The sequence below is a fragment of the Microchirus variegatus genome, assembly GCF_963457635.1.
Source record: "Microchirus variegatus genome assembly, chromosome: 19".
Taxonomy (NCBI): Eukaryota; Metazoa; Chordata; class Actinopteri; order Pleuronectiformes; family Soleidae; genus Microchirus; species Microchirus variegatus.
The window spans coordinates 564,705-582,572 of NC_139820.1; the positions used below are offsets into that span (position 1 = coordinate 564,705).

General features: G+C 43.8%; 3 protein-coding genes across 4 annotated transcripts in view; all 3 read right to left on the reverse strand.

Annotated features, from left to right (window-relative positions):
• Positions 1 to 124: 124 nt before the first annotated feature.
• On the reverse strand, positions 125 to 10,546 carry mtmr7b (myotubularin related protein 7b; the record flags this gene model as incomplete). The annotated part of the gene is made up of 14 exons (XM_083906262.1): positions 125 to 439; positions 1,660 to 1,786; positions 1,867 to 2,001; positions 2,952 to 3,152; positions 3,251 to 3,300; positions 3,983 to 4,108; positions 4,360 to 4,469; positions 5,308 to 5,440; positions 5,535 to 5,669; positions 7,303 to 7,431; positions 7,508 to 7,665; positions 7,877 to 8,039; positions 10,237 to 10,362; positions 10,523 to 10,546. The coding sequence occupies 14 exons, from the start codon at positions 10,544 to 10,546 to the stop codon at positions 125 to 127; spliced, it is 1,932 nt and encodes a 643-aa protein (XP_083762388.1).
• A 1,405-nt stretch (positions 10,547 to 11,951) lies between these two features.
• ccsapa (centriole, cilia and spindle-associated protein a) lies at positions 11,952 to 16,587 on the reverse strand. Its single transcript, XM_083906297.1, has 4 exons — positions 16,485 to 16,587; positions 14,981 to 15,399; positions 14,186 to 14,529; positions 11,952 to 13,185 (listed from the first exon to the last, which is right to left on the reverse strand). Exons 2-4 carry the CDS (start codon positions 15,303 to 15,305, stop codon positions 13,021 to 13,023), a joined length of 834 nt encoding a protein of 277 aa, XP_083762423.1. The 5' UTR covers positions 15,306 to 15,399; positions 16,485 to 16,587; the 3' UTR covers positions 11,952 to 13,020.
• Positions 16,588 to 17,854: 1,267 nt separating this feature from the next.
• Positions 17,855 to 17,868, reverse strand: part of nup133 (nucleoporin 133) — a gene marked incomplete at its 3' end in the record, with an annotated part of 11,974 nt that continues 11,960 nt past the window's right edge. For both annotated transcript variants that reach the window (XM_083906341.1, XM_083906340.1), the window contains one exon: positions 17,855 to 17,868. This exon is cut by the window's right edge and continues 123 nt beyond it. In XM_083906341.1, the coding sequence (XP_083762467.1) occupies positions 17,855 to 17,868 (14 nt within the window).

The window sequence follows — 17,868 nt, forward strand, 5'->3', positions numbered from 1 at the left end:
TTGATATATTGCGATATTTCTGAGAATGCGGACAGGTTAGCGTAGCCGTAGCCTCGCAGTCTTTTGCGTGAATAAGTTTCTCCGTCACCTCGGGTCCGACGGCGGCGCGGCGCAGACTTCCTCCTCAGTCCAGCTCCGGGTCTTTGCTGTAGTCGCCGCCGCTGGACGAGCGGCTGCTGAGGTCGGCCACGCCCGACTCCAGGTCGCTGAGGTCGTCGGGGTCGCGCGTCTCTGTGGGCGGGGTCGATGCAGGCGTCCGATTGGCCGGCTCAGAGGAGACCGAGCGAGCGCCGTCCTGTGCGGGGCAGGTGGGCGGGTCCGTGTACGCGGTGGGCGGGTCTGGCCCGCAGTGTCTCTGCCGCGGTCGGCTCCTCCCCCTCCTCCTCGGAACCTCAATCCTCTCCCACGTGATTGGCTCCCCCGTCAGCGCTGAGATTTTCTGAAACCGAGCGAGAGAAACGAGCGTCAAACTCTTGCGACTCGGCAGAAACGTGCGACGCGCGTCGGCAGCGGCTGTGCCGTGTGCGCCCCCTGCTGGTGAGGCAGCCACTGATTTCAGCCACGAAACAAAAGAAGTCAGCGAATAAAAACCTACGTTAGTTTAAGTCTACGATGTTTTTTTTAGAACACGTTCGCTCAAGTTTCTCTGCCACACCAAAGCCCATAGAGAAAACCAGTGATTTTAACATCCCAGCAACGCTAACTAGCATCTAATACTTATCTAGCTCTGCTAACTAGCATCTACTTATCTATGCTAACGAGCATCTATTTACTTATCCATCTATGTGAACTAGCATATAGCTACGCTAACTAGCATCTCTCTACATATCTATCTATGCTAAATAGCATCCATCTATGCAAACTAGCATCTGTCTACTTATTTATGCTAACTAGCATCTATATACTTATCTAGCTCTGCTAACTAGCATATAGCGACGCTAACTAGCATCTATATACTTATCTAGCTCTGCTAACTAGCATCTATTTATATATGCTAACTAGCATCTATTTACTTATCCATCTATGTGAACTAGCAGCTATCTACTTATCTATCTTTGCTAACTAGCATATAGCTACGCTAACTAGCATCTATCTACTTATCTATCTATGGGAAGTAGTATCTATCTACGTATCTATCTATGCTAGCTAGCATCTGTCTACTTATTTATGCTAACTAGCAGCTATATACTTATCTAGCTCTGCTAACTAGCATCTATTTACTTATCCATCTATGCAAACTAGCACCTATCTATTTATCTATCTTTGCTAACTAGCATATAGCTACGCTAACTAGCATCTATCTACTTATCACTCACTCTCCCACACCAAAGTCCATAGAGTAAACCAGTGATTTTAACATCACAGCACACAGGAGTTCACAGGAGTTGTTGATCCACTGCTGCCTCCATCACTAACTTACAATGACTGATTTTAGACTTAACTCAGTGACACAAAGTGACCACACGAGGCAGCAGAGGACCAGCACCTCCTGTGTCCCTGTGAGCTCAAATCACTGGTTTTCTCTATGGACTTTGGTGTGGGAGAGTAACAGGTTAAGTGTGTGTTTGTGTGCTGTATGCCTTGTCTGGAGCCCGGCTGGTGCTCGTGCTCGTGCTCGTGCTCGTGCTCGTGGTGGTGGGCGGTTCCTCCTGGCGGTACCTCCTGGTGATTGGTCAGCTCCTCCTCCAGCTGCGTAGACTCCTCCCTGACGGCGGACAGGAAGTCGGCGGGCGACTGTCGCGGCGGCGTCGACTTTGCCTCTTTGTTGTAGAGGCCTTTCCACATTCTGAACAGGAAACAGTTTGTGTTTTCAAATCAGACTCCACTGTGTGTGTGTGTGTGTGTGTGTGTGCTGCAGTGACTCACTTGAAGCAGTAGGGGGAGGTGTTGGGTCTCAGGACTCCCTGAGTCTGGCTCAGCTCAGCTTTGTACAGCGGGTTCATGAAGTCACTTCTGTCCGTCCACAGCTGAGGCCACAGAGAGTGAGTCCTCTCACGAAGCCTGCACACACACACACACACACACACACACACGTGCGTTGCTCAAGGGCTCTACAGCGCCCCCTAAGGTGGACACTAAAACTGAGTTCCACCGAATTTCCCGAAACTTGGTGGGAAGATGTCATCGACCAAGACGAACAAAAAAGCCGACCGTAACCATGGCGTCAGCCCAACAGGAAGTTGACCATTTTGAATTTTTGCGATTAGCACCTTACGTAAACGAGCAAACTCGTCCGATCGCGTTTGTCGTACCGACATAAAAAAAAAAGCACGACAATTTGTACTCGACACATCAATGGCGAAATGTCGAAAGGTTTTGCGGATTCAAAACGGCGTGGCCGCGGCAACACCTCTGCGTTCTGGGCGAATTTCGACCATTCGCCACGAAACAGGAAGTGCCCTATAACTTCGGCATACGGAAAATTGAGTTCCACGGAATTTCCTGAAACTTGGTGTAAAGATGTTTTAGACCAAAACTAACAAAAAACTCAACCGTAGCCATGGCCTAAATTCAACAGGAAGTCAGCCATTTTGAATTTTGGCAATTTGCAACTTAGCGTAAATGAGCTAACTCGTCTGAGTGCGTTAATCAAAACACCACACCAATTTGTACTTGTAAACGTTATCGAAAGGTTTTGCGGATTCAAAACGGCGTGGCCTCGGCAACACCTCTGCGTTTTGTGGCGAATTTCGACCATTCGCCACAAAACAGGAAGTGCCCTATGACTTCAACGTACGGAAAATTGAGTTCCACCGAATTTCTCGAAACTTGGTGGGAAGATGTTAACGACCAAGACAAACAAAAAAGTCGACCTTAACCATGGCCTCAGCGCAACAGGAAGTCAACCATTTTGAATTTTGGCGTCCATTTTGGCCATTTGCAGCCTACATAAAAACGATTTTGACGATTATTCCCGTAACCGTTTGTGTTATTCTTCATCGGAGCGTCACCTCAGGTCCTGGCGTTCCTTCTCACAGTTCCCCAGGAACGATCCGTACTGACACGAGTAGACGTGGGCGTGCACGGCGACCAGGAAGCGCTCGTTGAACTGGAAGGCGCACGGGAACTGTTCGGACAGCTGCCACACACACTCCAGGAACTGGTCCATGACGGGGGACACTTCTCTGGGGTCGCCGTCCAGGTGAGCGTACCTGCAGAGAGGGACACGGGGACACGGGGACACGGGGACATGACTGTCCTCCGTCTTTACGTCTCACTCAGACACAAAGACAAACGCTGTGTGACTGACCTGTGGGAGAACTTGTGTCCAAAGGAAACCCAGTCTCTCTCTATGAGGAGCTGCAGACAGGAAGTAAAAGCAGAGAGTGAGACAAAGGTCTGTCTGTCTGTCACACAGTGAGGTGAGACAGACAGACAGACAGACAGTGTGAGAACAGTGTTGTTCAATGTTCTCCTTGACTAGATTAATCTAGTTGTTGACTACAGTAGATTACCTAGTTGTCTAGATTACCTAATCTAGTCATGGGCAAAGTAGTTGACTAGATGATTTAATCTAGATGACAGTAGACAAAAGTTGCTGACCAGATTACCTAATCCGGTCGTTGACAAGATTATTTTATCTGGTTGTTGACTAGATTACCCAATCTGGTCGTGTACAAAATCAGATTAACTAATCTGGTCATGTCCGAGATTACCTAATCCGGTCGTTGACGAGAGAACCTAATCTGGTCGTGTACAAGATGACCAAATATGGTCGTTGGCGAGATTAACTAATCTGGTGGTTGACTAGATTACCTAATCTGGTCGATGACGAGATAATCTAATCTGGATGTGACGAGATTACCTAATCTGGTCTTTGACTATATTTCCTGACCACAAGCTTCCAGAGAGTAGCAGACCACAGTGAGACAAAGAAGTTGGACATTAAAGACGTTGGACATTAAAGACGTTGGACATTAAAGACGTTGGACATTAAAGACGTTGGACACGTTCTTAAAGACGTTGGACACGGGCGAGTTACCATGAATCCTTTGATGGTTCTGTAGAACGGGTCCAACAGTAACGTGGAGACAGAACAGGCCTGAGCTGTTCTGTCCCAACCATCAGAGCAGTGGACGAGGACACTGACGCCTTCATCTGCCACCGCCTGAGGGACAGAGGGACAGATAGAGAGACAGACAGACAGACAGAGGGACAGACAGACAGAGGGACAGACAGAGAGACAGAGAGACAGACAGAGAGAGAGAGAGAGACAGAGAGACAGACAGAGGGACATAGTAAAAACCAGGCTTTTTTGTCCAGTTACATCATTGTGTTGGTTCAGTGTGTGTGTGTGTGTGTGTGTGTGTGTGTGTGTGTGTGTGTGTGTGTGTGTGTGTGTGTGTGTGTGTGTTGAACCTTAGCGATAAACACTCCTGCGTCCACGATGGCTTTGATGTGTTTGAGCCACCCACAGTTCTCCAGACCCCACAGGAAGTCGGTCATCGACGGAGATCGCATTTCACCGACTGTACGAAAAAAAACAGAGCGAGCGAGCGAGCGAGAGAGAGAGAGAGAGAGAGAGAGAGAGAGAGAGAGAGTCATGTGACTGAGGCTCTCTCCACACAACAACGCAACAACACATCAACGTCTACTAACGTCAGGATCCATTAACACACCGACTGCCAAATAATGAGCTGCTCTATAAATCCAACAACCGACTGACTGACTGACTGCCAAATAGTGAGCTGTTGTAAACATCCACGAGGAGATTGATTGCCAAATAATGAGCTGTTGTAAACTTCCACGAGGAGATTGATTGCCAAATAATGAGCTGTTCTATAAATCCAACAACAGACTGCCAAATAGTGAGATGTTCGATTCATCCATCAAGTGACTGAATGCCTGCCAAATAATGAGCTGTTCTATAAATCCGACAACAGACTGACTGCCAAATAGTGAGGTGTTCTCTACATCCAACAACAGGCTGACTGCCAAATAGTGAGCCGTTTTTATTCATCCACCAGGAGACTGATTGCCAAATAATGAGCTGTTCTATAAATCCGACAACAGACTGACTGCCAAATTGTGAGATGTTCTCTACATCCAACAACAGACTGACTGCCAAATAGTGAGATGTTCTCTACATCCAACAACAGACTGACTGCCAAATAGTGAGATGTTCTATAAATCCAGGCTAAAAAAAGAAGATATTTTTCATAATTGTTGATAAAGGGCGACAACTAAATGAACCGTTATCAGTTTAAATGTTTTTTTAAACGAATTAAATCAAGTTCCTGTGATTTTTCAGCGTCTTAAATGTGAATATAGTCTCAGAGGACGTTGAGCTTTTATTGTGAATCTCACCCTCGATGAACTTCTGTTGGCTGCTCCTCATCACGTGAATGTTCTCGATGCCGATGAACTGCAGCTTGATGTTGGTGTAGTGATCCTCGTTCTCGTAGCCTTTACCTGCTGCTCGGTTAGCCATGGCGTTCAGCTGCACGCACACACACACACACACACATTATAAACTGTGACACACTTTGACCACCAGATGGTGCTGTTGGCCTACAGTGGACCGAGTGTCTCACCTTGGGCCTGGTGTCCACCACGTAGATGAAGTCACTTCCAGGGTTGGACTTCATCACGGCCTGCAGCATCATCTCGTCCTCCTGACACCGACCACTGAAGCCAGACAGAGGCTGACTGCACCGACACACTGCTGCCTGCAGGGGGAGACGACAACAACGCACTGACTGCCAGATAATGAGCTGATCTAGGCATCCGCCAACAGGCTCACGGCCAAATAATGAGCTGTAATCTATAACACCCAACAGACTGACTGCCAAATATTGAGCCATTCTGTACATCCACTAAGAGAATGACTGCCAAATAATGAGCTGTAATCTATCACACCCAAGAGACTTACTGCCAAATAATGAACTGTTCTATACATCCATCAACAGACTGACTGCCAAATAGTGAGCTGTATTCTAGAACACCCAAGAGACTGACTGCCAAATAATGAGCTGTAATCTATAGCATCCAACCGACTGACTGCCAAATATTGAGCCATTCTGTACATCCACTAAGAGAATGACTGCCAAATAATGAGCTGTAATCTATCACACCCAAGAGACTTACTGCCAAATAATGAACTGTTCTATTCATCCATCAACAGACTGACTGCCAAATAGTGAGCTGTATTCTAGAACACCTAAGAGACTGACTGCCAAATAATGAGCTGTAATCTATAGCATCCAACCGACTGACTGCCAAATATTGAGCCATTCTGTACATCCACTAAGAGAATGACTGCCAAATAATGAGCTGTAATCTATCACACCCAAGAGACTTACTGCCAAATAATGAACTGTTCTATTCATCCATCAACAGACTGACTGCCAAATAGTGAGCTGTATTCTAGAACACCCAAGAGACTGACTGCCAAATAATGAGCTGTAATCTATAGCATCCAACCGACTGACTGCCAAATATTGAGCCATTCTGTACATCCACTAAGAGAATGACTGCCAAATAATGAGCTGTAATCTATCACACCCAAGAGACTTACTGCCAAATAATGAACTGTTCTATTCATCCATCAACAGACTGACTGCCAAATAGTGAGCTGTATTCTAGAACACCCAAGAGACTGACTGCCAAATAATGAGCTGTAATCTATAGCATCCAACCGACTGACTGCCAAATATTGAGCCATTCTGTACATCCACTAAGAGAATGACTGCCAAATAATGAGCTGTAATCTACCACACCCAAGAGACTGACTGACTGCCAAATAATGAGCTGTTCTAACCATCCACCTACTGGCTGATTGCCAAATAGTGAGATGTACTCTATAACACCCAAGAGACTGCCAGCCAAATAATGAGCTGTTCTTACCATCCATTAAGAGAATGAGTGCCAAATAATGAGCTGTAATCTATCACACCCAAGAGACTGACTGCCAAATAGTGAGCCGTTCCATACATCCGCCAAAACAGACTGACTGCCAAATAGTGAGCCGTTCTATACATCTACCAAGAGACTGGCTGCCCAATAATGAGCTATTATAACCATCCGCCTACAGGCTGATTGCCAAATAGTGAGCATTTCTATACATCTGCCAAAAGACTGACTGCCAAATAGTGAGCCATTATTCACTGACAGCCAAATAGTGAATGAATTGAATGACAGGTGAGTTTCTAACCTGAGACTGAAGTCCACTTCCTGTCCCTGGTCATAAATAAAAGCTGTGGGTCGGACTTTGGACGTCTGCTTTAAAGGCTTCATCGCTCATTTACAGAAGTGTGTGTGTGTGTGTGTGCGTGTGTGCGTGTGTGTGTGTGACACACTGACCAGTGTGTCCTGGTGAAAGTAAGACAGAGCAGGAAATCGTCCTCGGCTCCTGAACCTGGAGCTGCCCACGATGACGGCGGGGGTGGCCGACTTTGGAACAAACAGCTGCGACGGATACGTGTCGCACACCTGACGACGACGACAACGCAAACGGCATCAACAACAACGTAAACAACGTAAACAACGACGACACACTCACACTCACCCTGTATTCACTGTTGGCTGCCGTGGCGACCCACAGGTTGTTAGGGACGCCCATCCTCCTGTAGTCGCTCTGCAGATCCATGAACCTCCACGACTCCTCCCTCTGCTCTTTGTTTACGTTAGGATTGAAGGACAAACAGTAGAGTTCACTGTACTTCTCTGAGGAGAGGAGACGAGGAAGGAGACGAGGAAGGAGACGAGGAAGGAGACGAGGAGACGAGGAGACGAGGAAGGAGACGAGGAGACGCATGTTTATTTTAGTTGTGACTCTTATTCCAAACCATTGGAAAACATATGTCTGTACAAATGCTTTTATTTTGAAATGATATGAAATACAGTATCACACACACACGCACACACACACACACACCTGGGCGTGACAGCCTGACCAATGAGGCGTGGACGTCCACACAGTCTCTCTCCTGAGGGACGAGGATCTGGAAAACCCGGAAGTCCTTACAGCGCAGGATCAGCTGACTTCCTGTCGGGGAGGGGGGGAGTCTGTCCACACTGGACACCATGCTGTGCAACACCTGGACACACACACACACACACACACACACACACACACACACACACACTTAGAAAAAAAACAAACAAATCCTTCTTCACTCTCCCACACCAAAGTCCATAGAGAAAACCATTGATTTTAGCTCACAGGGACACAGGAGCTGCTGGTCCTCTGCTGCCTCGTGTGGTCACTTTGTGTCACTGAGTTAAGTCTAAATTAAATATTTCAAAAGCCGAATTTGACAAAATCAGTCATCACCGGTTTTCTCTATTGACTTTGGTGTGAGAGAGTGAGTGACTTTGGTGTGGGAGAGTGAGTGGTTTACAAACAGTGAGATAAAGACGTGATCATGTGACGCAGAGATATTTTTGTTTTGTTTTAAAGACCAAACCTACTGTTACCACACACACACACACACACACACACACACACACACACACACACACACACACACACACACACACACACACACACACACACACACACACACACACACACACACACACACACACACACACACACACACACACAGTGTTGTGTAATCTGTCTTGTGATCTTAAAGATTCAGGAACTCTTCGATCTTTTCTCACAGAAAAGTAGTTTTTTGTTTTTTTTATAGTTTTATAAAATCAAACGTTTATCAAATCTAAGATGAAAGAAAATGACAAAAAATAACTTGTTTTTAAAGAAAAACACAAACTTATTGATTCATTATTTATGTTTTCATTAAAAACCTGAGTTTAAGCCTTTTACCAGTTTACCAGTTTAATCCTGATGTGATGGACATGTGATGACATGTGATGACATGTGATGACATGTGATGGACATGTGATGACATGTGATGGACATGTGATGGACATGTGATGACATGTGATGACATGTGATGACATGTGATGGACATGTGATGGACATGTGATGACATGTGATGACATGTGATGACATGTGATGGACATGTGATGACATGTGATGACGTGATGGACATGTGATGACATGTGATGGACATGTGATGGACATGTGATGACATGTGATGAACAGGTGATGACATGTGATGGACATGTGATGACGTGATGACGTGATGGACATGTGATGACGTGATGGACATGTGATGACGTGATGACGTGATGGACATGTGATGACGTGATGGACATGTGATGACGTGATGACGTGATGGACATGTGATGACGTGATGGACATGTGATGACGTGATGGACATGTGATGACATGTGATGGACATGTGATGGACATGTGATGACATGTGATGAACAGGTGATGACATGTGATGGACATGTGATGACGTGATGACGTGATGGACATGTGATGACGTGATGGACATGTGATGACGTGATGACGTGATGGACATGTGATGACGTGATGGACATGTGATGACGTGATGACGTGATGGACATGTGATGACGTGATGGACATGTGATGACGTGATGGACATGTGATGACATGTGATGGACATGTGATGGACATGTGATGACATGTGATGAACAGGTGATGACATGTGATGGACATGTGATGACGTGATGGACATGTGATGACGTGATGGACATGTGATGACGTGATGGACATGTGATGACGTGATGGACATGTGATGACGTGATGGACATGTGATGAAATGTGATGGATGTGATGGACAGGTTATGGACAGGTGATGGACAGGTGATGAAAATGTGATGACGTGATGACAGGTGATGAACAGGTGATGGACATGTGATGGAAATGTGATGGACATGTGATGGACAGGTTATGGACAGGTGATGGACAGTTGATGAAAATGTGATGACGTGATGACAGGTGATGAACAGGTGATAGACATGTGATGGACATGTGATTGACAGGTGATGGACATGTGATGGACAGGTGATGGACATGTGATGGACAGGTGATGGACATGTGATGGACAGGTGATGGCATGTGATGGACATGTGATGGACATGTGATGGACAGGTGATGGACATGTGATGGACATGTGATGGAAATGTGATGGACATGTGATGGACAGGTGATGCATGTGATGGACATGTGATGGACATGTGATGGACAGGTTATGGACATGTGATAGACATGTGATGGACATGTGATGGACATGTGATGGACATGTGATGGAAATGTGATGGACATGTGATGGACATGTGATGGAAATGTGATGGACATGTGATGGAAATGTGATGGACATGTGATGGACATGTGATGGACAGGTGTGTCCTGCTTACCCACGTCTCCTTGCGTGTCTCGGGGTTATTGTCCACAAAGATAGTGTGTGTGGCAGAGAGATAAAGTGTCCCCACGCTGACTTTCCTCTGACCTGAGGACCGGTCCAGAAGACGCACTTTGTCCACCTGAGAGACACACACACACACACACACACACACACACACACACACAGGATGGAGGACATATGGACAGGGAGGAGGAGACAGTGTCATGTTCCATAAAACAAAGAGCTGAGCACGAGCACTGTGTGTGTGTGTGTATGTGTGTGTGTGTGTGTGTCGGTACCTTTGGAGTCCGGATGTTCTCCATCACTGAACCAAAATGGAGGAGAGAGAGACACACACACACACACACACACAGAGAGAGAGAGAGTCCCGTTCACTGGCTCGCGCAGCTTCCCCGGTCCGTGCCGTTTCCGGTCTCTCGTTGACTCATCGTCCGCCACTGATTTAACCCGCTGTTTGAACCGCTTTAACCCGGGTTAGTGTCAGGTCTGGACCGTGACACACGGAGCTCGCGCTGATTTCATCCGCGTCTCCGCAGCTGCTCCTCTTTCTGTGCGCGAGCACCAAACGCTACGCAACGTAACCGCCGTCAACAAGCTCGCGACGACGAACCGCACGACTTCCGCTTTTTGACCTTTCACAATAAAACCTTTCATCTTTGAGTGCGCGTCAAAAATGACAGAAAGGTGAAAATATTCACATTTAAGAAGCTGAAAAATGACAGAAACGTGAAAATATTCACATTTAAGAAGCTGAAAAATGACAGAAACGTGAAAATATTCACATTTAAGAAGCTGAAAAATGACAGAAACGTGAAAATATTCACATTTAAGAAGCTGAAAAATGACAGAAACGTGAAAATATTCACATTTAAGAAGCTGAAAAATTACAGAAACTAGTTTTAAAAAATAATAAACAAACAAACTCTAAAACTCATGGATTAATAATCCAGACTGAACTCATTTCACAGTGTGTTATAATTTAAATATATAATCTCTGTTGATCTGACTCCGCCCACAACAGCTTCTCTGATTGGATTAAAGGGTTAACGGCTTCAGCACAGACTGTGTGTGTGTGTGTTTGTGTGAAACTGAAGTCAAACGTGTGATTTTTAAAAGTGTGTAAATAAAAAAAACCCCACAAATGAATAATCTAATAATCTAATAATCTCATAATCTAATAATCTAACGTGGATGAAACAAAAGACCACAGATTTCATTCAAATGTGACTTTTATTCAACACAGCAAACGTCTTAAAGTGAATGAAAATATAGAAATATGTAACAACAGCGGCTGTAAAATAGTCAACATTCAGACGTACGATACATTTTTATTTGATTTAAAGTGATAAATAAATAAATAAATAAATAAATAAATAAAAAGACAAAACTCTTCCATTAAAGTGTAAATATAATTTTTCATCATTTTTTTTAGGTGAAATCTCGTCAAAAAACATCAAACATCGGAAAAGTCGTTCATTAACTTCAATCTTTAATAAATAAACATGTTTTTATTATTATTATTTAAATCAATTCAAGTTCAACGTGAAATCAGCAGAGAAAACGCTGCAATAAAGAGTTTAAAATATTCAGATTTGATTATCTGAAAAACACTTCAAATATTTTACGTTCACGTTTATTTAAATGACGACTTCGGCAAAAACCACGTTAAAATAAACAAATGTGAGTTAAAATCAATGTAAATATAAACACGTCAAGAGTTTTGCACATTCAGTTTAAAGAGGTTCAGCTGGTGTTTTTCACGTAAACTCAGAAAAACGAACGTGTTAAATCGCGTTCGTTAGCGTTTGTTAGCGTCTGTTAGCGTCTGTTAGCGTCTGTTAGCGCTCGCTTTGAGGCGACGAAACCTTGTGTTTTTTTGTTTTTTTTTACAATCTTCAGCGACGTCAACGACACGGGAAAAAAATCATTCTTCACTACGACAAATAACACGCAAAGTTTTCCGTGAAAAGTTTTTTCGTGAAAACTCACTTATTTTTTAAAATTCAAACGAAACAAAAAACGCCTCAAATACGAAGAAAAATTTCGACGTTAAAAATTTTAACGATTTTAAATGTAACTTTTTACCCAATTTAGTGAAAACATCGCAGCCATGTTCGCGAAATACAACTTAAAATGATAGAATTAGCATTTATTAGCTATTATTTTAGCACTGGAATTTTTGTTGGAATGTTTGTTTTCTACGTTTTTTTTAAGGTCTTAAATTTCATCGTTAAGTTTCATCATTTTACGATAATCTAATAAGAAACATAACAACAAGCAGCAGCTTCGTTTAGAACTAAAATAATCATGTTTGTTTTCGTTAGCTCAACTTGTTAGCATGACTCAGCTAACGCAAATATCGTGTTTAAAAAAACAAACAAACTTCATTTTAAAAACAAACCAATTGAACAATTTCTATTTTATCTTTTATATAAATACAAATTATTTTTTCTTTGATTTAAATTCTTTATATTTTACTTTATTTTATTTAAACGCGTGGAGACAAACTCACAAACACCGAAACAGTTTGAGACGACATTAAAACTTCGGAACATTTGCGTTCACCCTTTAACGCAGTCTTTGCCTCCGAGGCTTCTGGGTAACGTAGTTGTCCCAGAGGGCGACGCGGAGTTTGGACACAAACAGGAAACAGCGACGGTTAACGAGCGTCGTCCGTGAGTCACGTGATTATCGTCATTATTATTACTGTTGTTGTTATTGTTGTTGTTGGTAGATTTGGAGGCGGAGTCTCCGGGCGGAGGCGGAGTCTCAGCCTCTACCTGAGTCGAGCGGAGAAGCAGCGCATGTACTCGGTCATCCAGCGCTCGTCCACCGCCACCGTCAGCTGCTGCCTCGTCTTCTCCAGGTCAGCTGACCGCGCACGCCGCCGCTCAGAGTGCTGGCCCCGCCTCTTCTCCGACTCTCGCCGCGGCTGAACGATCTGTAACACGACACCGGAGAGAGAGAGAGAGAGAGAGAGAGGGAGGGGGAAGGGTTTCAGTGAAACACCACACCGCTCTTTATTGATTTATTCATGGTGCAGGGTTCTCTGTGACACGGCGGCGGTGTCGCGTGAACTAGGGCGAGCGACTCGGCGCCGACCGCCTCCCACTTTGGTTTAGTCTTTAGACGCGTTTGAAACAAAGGAAAAAATAAATAAATAAATAAAGGAAGTATTAATAAAGTTTTTCTTGTGTTAAATATGCACAATGTTGCATCGTGTAGGTTTGTCTGAAATATGTTTTGTAAATGAAGATTGAAACAAAAAAGGGATTTATTTTCTCTAAATTTATTTTGAAAATGTAAAATTTTGAAAATGTAAAATTTTGAAAATGTAAAATTTTGAAAATGTAAAATTTTGAAAATGTAAAATTTTAAAAATGTAAAATTTTGAAAATGTAAAATTTTAAAAATGTAAAATTTTGAAAATTTTAATTTGACATAAAACTATGATCACAATAAAAAAAAAATATATATATTTGTTAATTTAAGATTCACAGGCAACATTTTTGCCTTTGTTAAAGTACATTTTTGCAAATTCAAGATTCGCGGGGAAAATTTTAGGATTCTCAAACTAAATTTTTAAATTCACAAACAAATTAAAAAATGACATGTCAGCACTATTTAATTCTTTCAGATTTCTAAAATTATTTGGGGGGATTTGTTAAAAAACAAAAATTTGATTCAAAGATTCGAAAAACAAATCTTATGGGGAAAATTTGTATTTGTAAAAAATAAATGTTCCCCCGTTTTTGAACTCAAATGATTTAAATTTGCAAATAAAATTTTCAAATTTGCAAAAAAAACCTAAAGTTTGTAAAAAAAAAAAAAAAAAATTTAAACCATGATAATTTTTCAATAATTGACCACAATGTCTCTCGGTTTAGCGTCCTTTAGCGCCTTTAGCGTCCTTTAGCGTCTTTAGCGCGTCCACCACTCACCTGCTCGTTGTTGCTCCTCTTGACGTCCGTGTGTCTCTCAGTCCAGTCCAGTCGTCCGGCCGGTCTCCGGTTCTCCTTTTCCTTGCTGCTGATCGCAGGTTGACTCTTCGCTCGCGGAGGTTTCCGGGCGACGGCTGGTTTGTCGTCGTTGGAACCGCCCTCGGCTCCCGGCTCAGAGCGCGGGCCGCGGTGGCGACGCTGGCGGCGTTTGGGCGCGGGATTGGCCGGCTCTGCGTCAGAGGAAGGGGGCGTGTCCGCCGGCCCGTCGTCTGTGGCCGAGTCGGAGTTTGGAGACGGCGTCGCTGAAGCTGCGCTAGCTTCGCTCACCACGGGCTCTAAAAACGCTGATTCAGAGAAAAACGTTTAAAATTTATTTATTGACTTTAACGTTGACATGAATTTCACAGATTATTTTTCGTGTTAAGAAAAAAATTAAAGACATTTTAAGATAATTTTAAGTTTACTGACAAATTTTAATTCACACTTTTCTTTATTCATTTACAGATTTATTTCCTTATTGCTATTAATTAATTACTTAATTACTTAATTAATTAATTAATTAATTAATTAATTAATTAATTAATTAATAACAAATCAAACATTTGTGAACGTTTGTTCACAAATGATTATTTTACCTGCACACTTTTCTTCATCCTTTATTTTTTTATTTTGAATTATTCATCTTTAAATTTGGCGCTGTTGGCCCTCCATAGAAATGGAAAACCAAAGGTTCAGATTAGCGATGGCTCTCCATATATAATTAATGTTATCATATATATTATCACATTTCCTCACCTGTCGCGGTCGGTGCGACGTTGCCCTGCTTCGCGGCTGCGGCGCTGGGGGTGTGTCCTGCTCTGTCCTCAGGCGGCGGCGGTGGCGGCGGCGGCGGAGGGAGGGACAGCGGGACGACCCTGTTCCGGGTCAGCCTGGGCGTGGACCAGCCGCTGGACTCGGAGCCGCTCTCCCAGCCGTCCCAGAACCATGGTTTGTGGGAGTGTTCCATGACGCGGCGTGTCAGGCGGTACTTCAGCGAGTCCTCGTAACATTTGGAAAACGTCTCCCAACGAGGATCTTTGAACTTCTTCATGTACTCGGTGCGGATCTTCTTGGTCACCATGGTTCTACTTGTTGTTGTTGTTGTTGTTGTTGTTATTGTTGTTGTTTGTTCTGATCACGGAGGAAAAACAGGACGTGAGACGCATTCAACGACCCTGGCAAAAAAAGGCAAAAAAAGTTACTGCATTCAAAACACCGAGGTCTTTTAGGTTTCGTCTTTTTGACGTAACTGGCAACCCGTGGTTGCTCGGCAGCTGAGACTCTACCGACTGCAATGACTAGTAGACGGCGGTAGGTGGCGCCACGTGACGCCAAAACATGATTTCAAAACATAAACATGATTTGCAGTCTGCTAAATATATTTTTTTAATGCTAAATATTTTGTTGTTGTTGGTGAGTTCAGTTTGTTATGAACATTATTCCTGAGTCTCTGTGTCACACTAGGAGGATTTTATGATTTATTACAATAATGCACCTTTAAATGTGGACATTTTCTGGTTTCTTTGCTCCATAAAAACATAGAAATCATTAAATAACAGAGTCGTTTTGTGTTTGTTGACAACAAATAATCAAATAATAGCTGATTAAATGAGACTTTACTCACATTTACTCGCTCAATAATGTCGGCGGTAAATGAGCACTTTTATAAATAAAGTTGAATTTAATTGAATAGACAGTCGGAGGGTCAAAGGTCAACAAGAACAAAAAAAATTTATGGAAAAATATGGAAATAGTAAATAGGTGGGGGTGTGGTCTACCTGTAGGCCCCGCCCACCTGTTGCAGTGAGGTTTTACTACAGACCGCCCACACACACACACACACACACACACACACAAATGTTCATTTTAATCCAAACTAACTTCATTAATGATTCATATATTTGACCTGGATCAGATCTGATGCGGGACAAACCCGCGACAAACCGTGTCATCGTTTCAGGAGCTAAATTTAGCTCGTTTTTCTGATCCTCCTCCGACTTGAAACACACGTACGCGTTCGATTTGAAGCTCCTAAATAATCTCGTTCTGTCGGATTAAAGCAAATAACGACGGTTTGTGTTCGTTCCGGATTAAACGTTTGAATTAAAGGGTTTTAATTTGACAGAAACGGCGTAAAAAAAACAGGGTTTTCCAGCGATAAACGCTGCTGGTGTTCACCTGTCCGCTCCGGAAAACACGGCGGAACCGTTTAAATGTTCCGGGCCGGCAGGGTTTCACAGTCACACCCGCGCGTACTCACTCAGACCTGGTTCCACGGGGGGTTCCGCTCCGGGTTCGGGTCCAGAAAACACAGTCGCAGCAGCAGCAGCAGCAGCGGAACCGCGGTCAGACGACGACGAGCATCGCTCCGCTTCTGTCGCCGACGAACACCGAGCGTCGAGCGGCGGGGCGCGCGCCGGACACAGCTTCCGGTCAGCGCTTTCAAAATAAAGCTTTTTTTTAGAAAAATAAATAAATGATTAAAAAATATATAAATAATAGACATTGTTTAGGCTAAATTACAAACCAACATCTTAGTCTAGTCCAGCCCAGTTCGGTTTAGTCCAGTCCAGTTTAGTGCCTTCCAGTCCAGTCCAGTCCAGTCAAGTCCAGTTATGCCAATTTAGTCCCGTCCAGTCTGTTCAGTTTAGTGCCGTCCAGTCCAATCCGGTCCAGTTTAGTCCCGTCCAATCCGGTCCAGTTTAGTGCCGTCCAGTCCAATCCTGTCCAGTCCGTCTAGTCCAGTCCAATTTAGTCCAGTCCGGTCCAGTTTAGTCCAAATTAGTCCAGTCTGTCCAGTTTAGTCCCGTCCAGTCCAGTTTAGTGCCGTCCAGTCCAGTCTAGTCCCGTCTAGTCCAGTTTAGTCCCGTCCAGTCCGTCTAGTCCAGTTTAGTCCAAATTAGTCCAGTCTGTCCAGTTTAGTCCAATTTAGTCCCGTCTAGTCCGTCCAGTCCGTCTAGTCCAGTTTAGTCCAATTTAGTCCAGTCTGTCCAGTTTAGTTCAATTTAGTCCCGTCCACTCTGTCCAGTCTGTCCAGTCCAGTCCAGTCTAGTTCGAAACTAAACTGGACTCAAAACATGAACCAAACCCAACAGGAAGGTGGCCATTTTGTATCGGTCTTTTTGGCGACGACGTACGTGTGTGTGGCATTTGAACCGACAACTCCGGTCAACAGCTTTCCTTCGATCATCTTCCAATTTTTGTCGGGTCACTCCGAACAACGCGAGGATGAAAAGTTCTTAAAGGCTTCAGTGAACGTCACGCGGTGTAGACACCGGGGGGCGCCAAAGTTCCTGTTTCACCCCCCGCAAATGTTACTTTTATTTTGTTTTAAAACATCAGAACTCGACCAAAAAAGGTCAGAAATGAACCAAACTTTCTGCGATCGATCATGATGATGAAGTCTACATTTAAATATTCAAGTTTGATAAGAGCGCCCCCTGGTGGCCAAGCGAAACAATACATTTTATGTTTGCCAAAAAACCCAACAGGAAATGACTCCCGACGGCCCACAGTTATTGTAAAAAGGAACGTAAAAGTATGTTTTGGTACAAAAATAAAAACCACGGAAAAAACAATCAACAGGTTTATTTAGAAAAACAAAAAAATCTTAATCTCGTTAATCCCGAGTCACATCTGGGCCT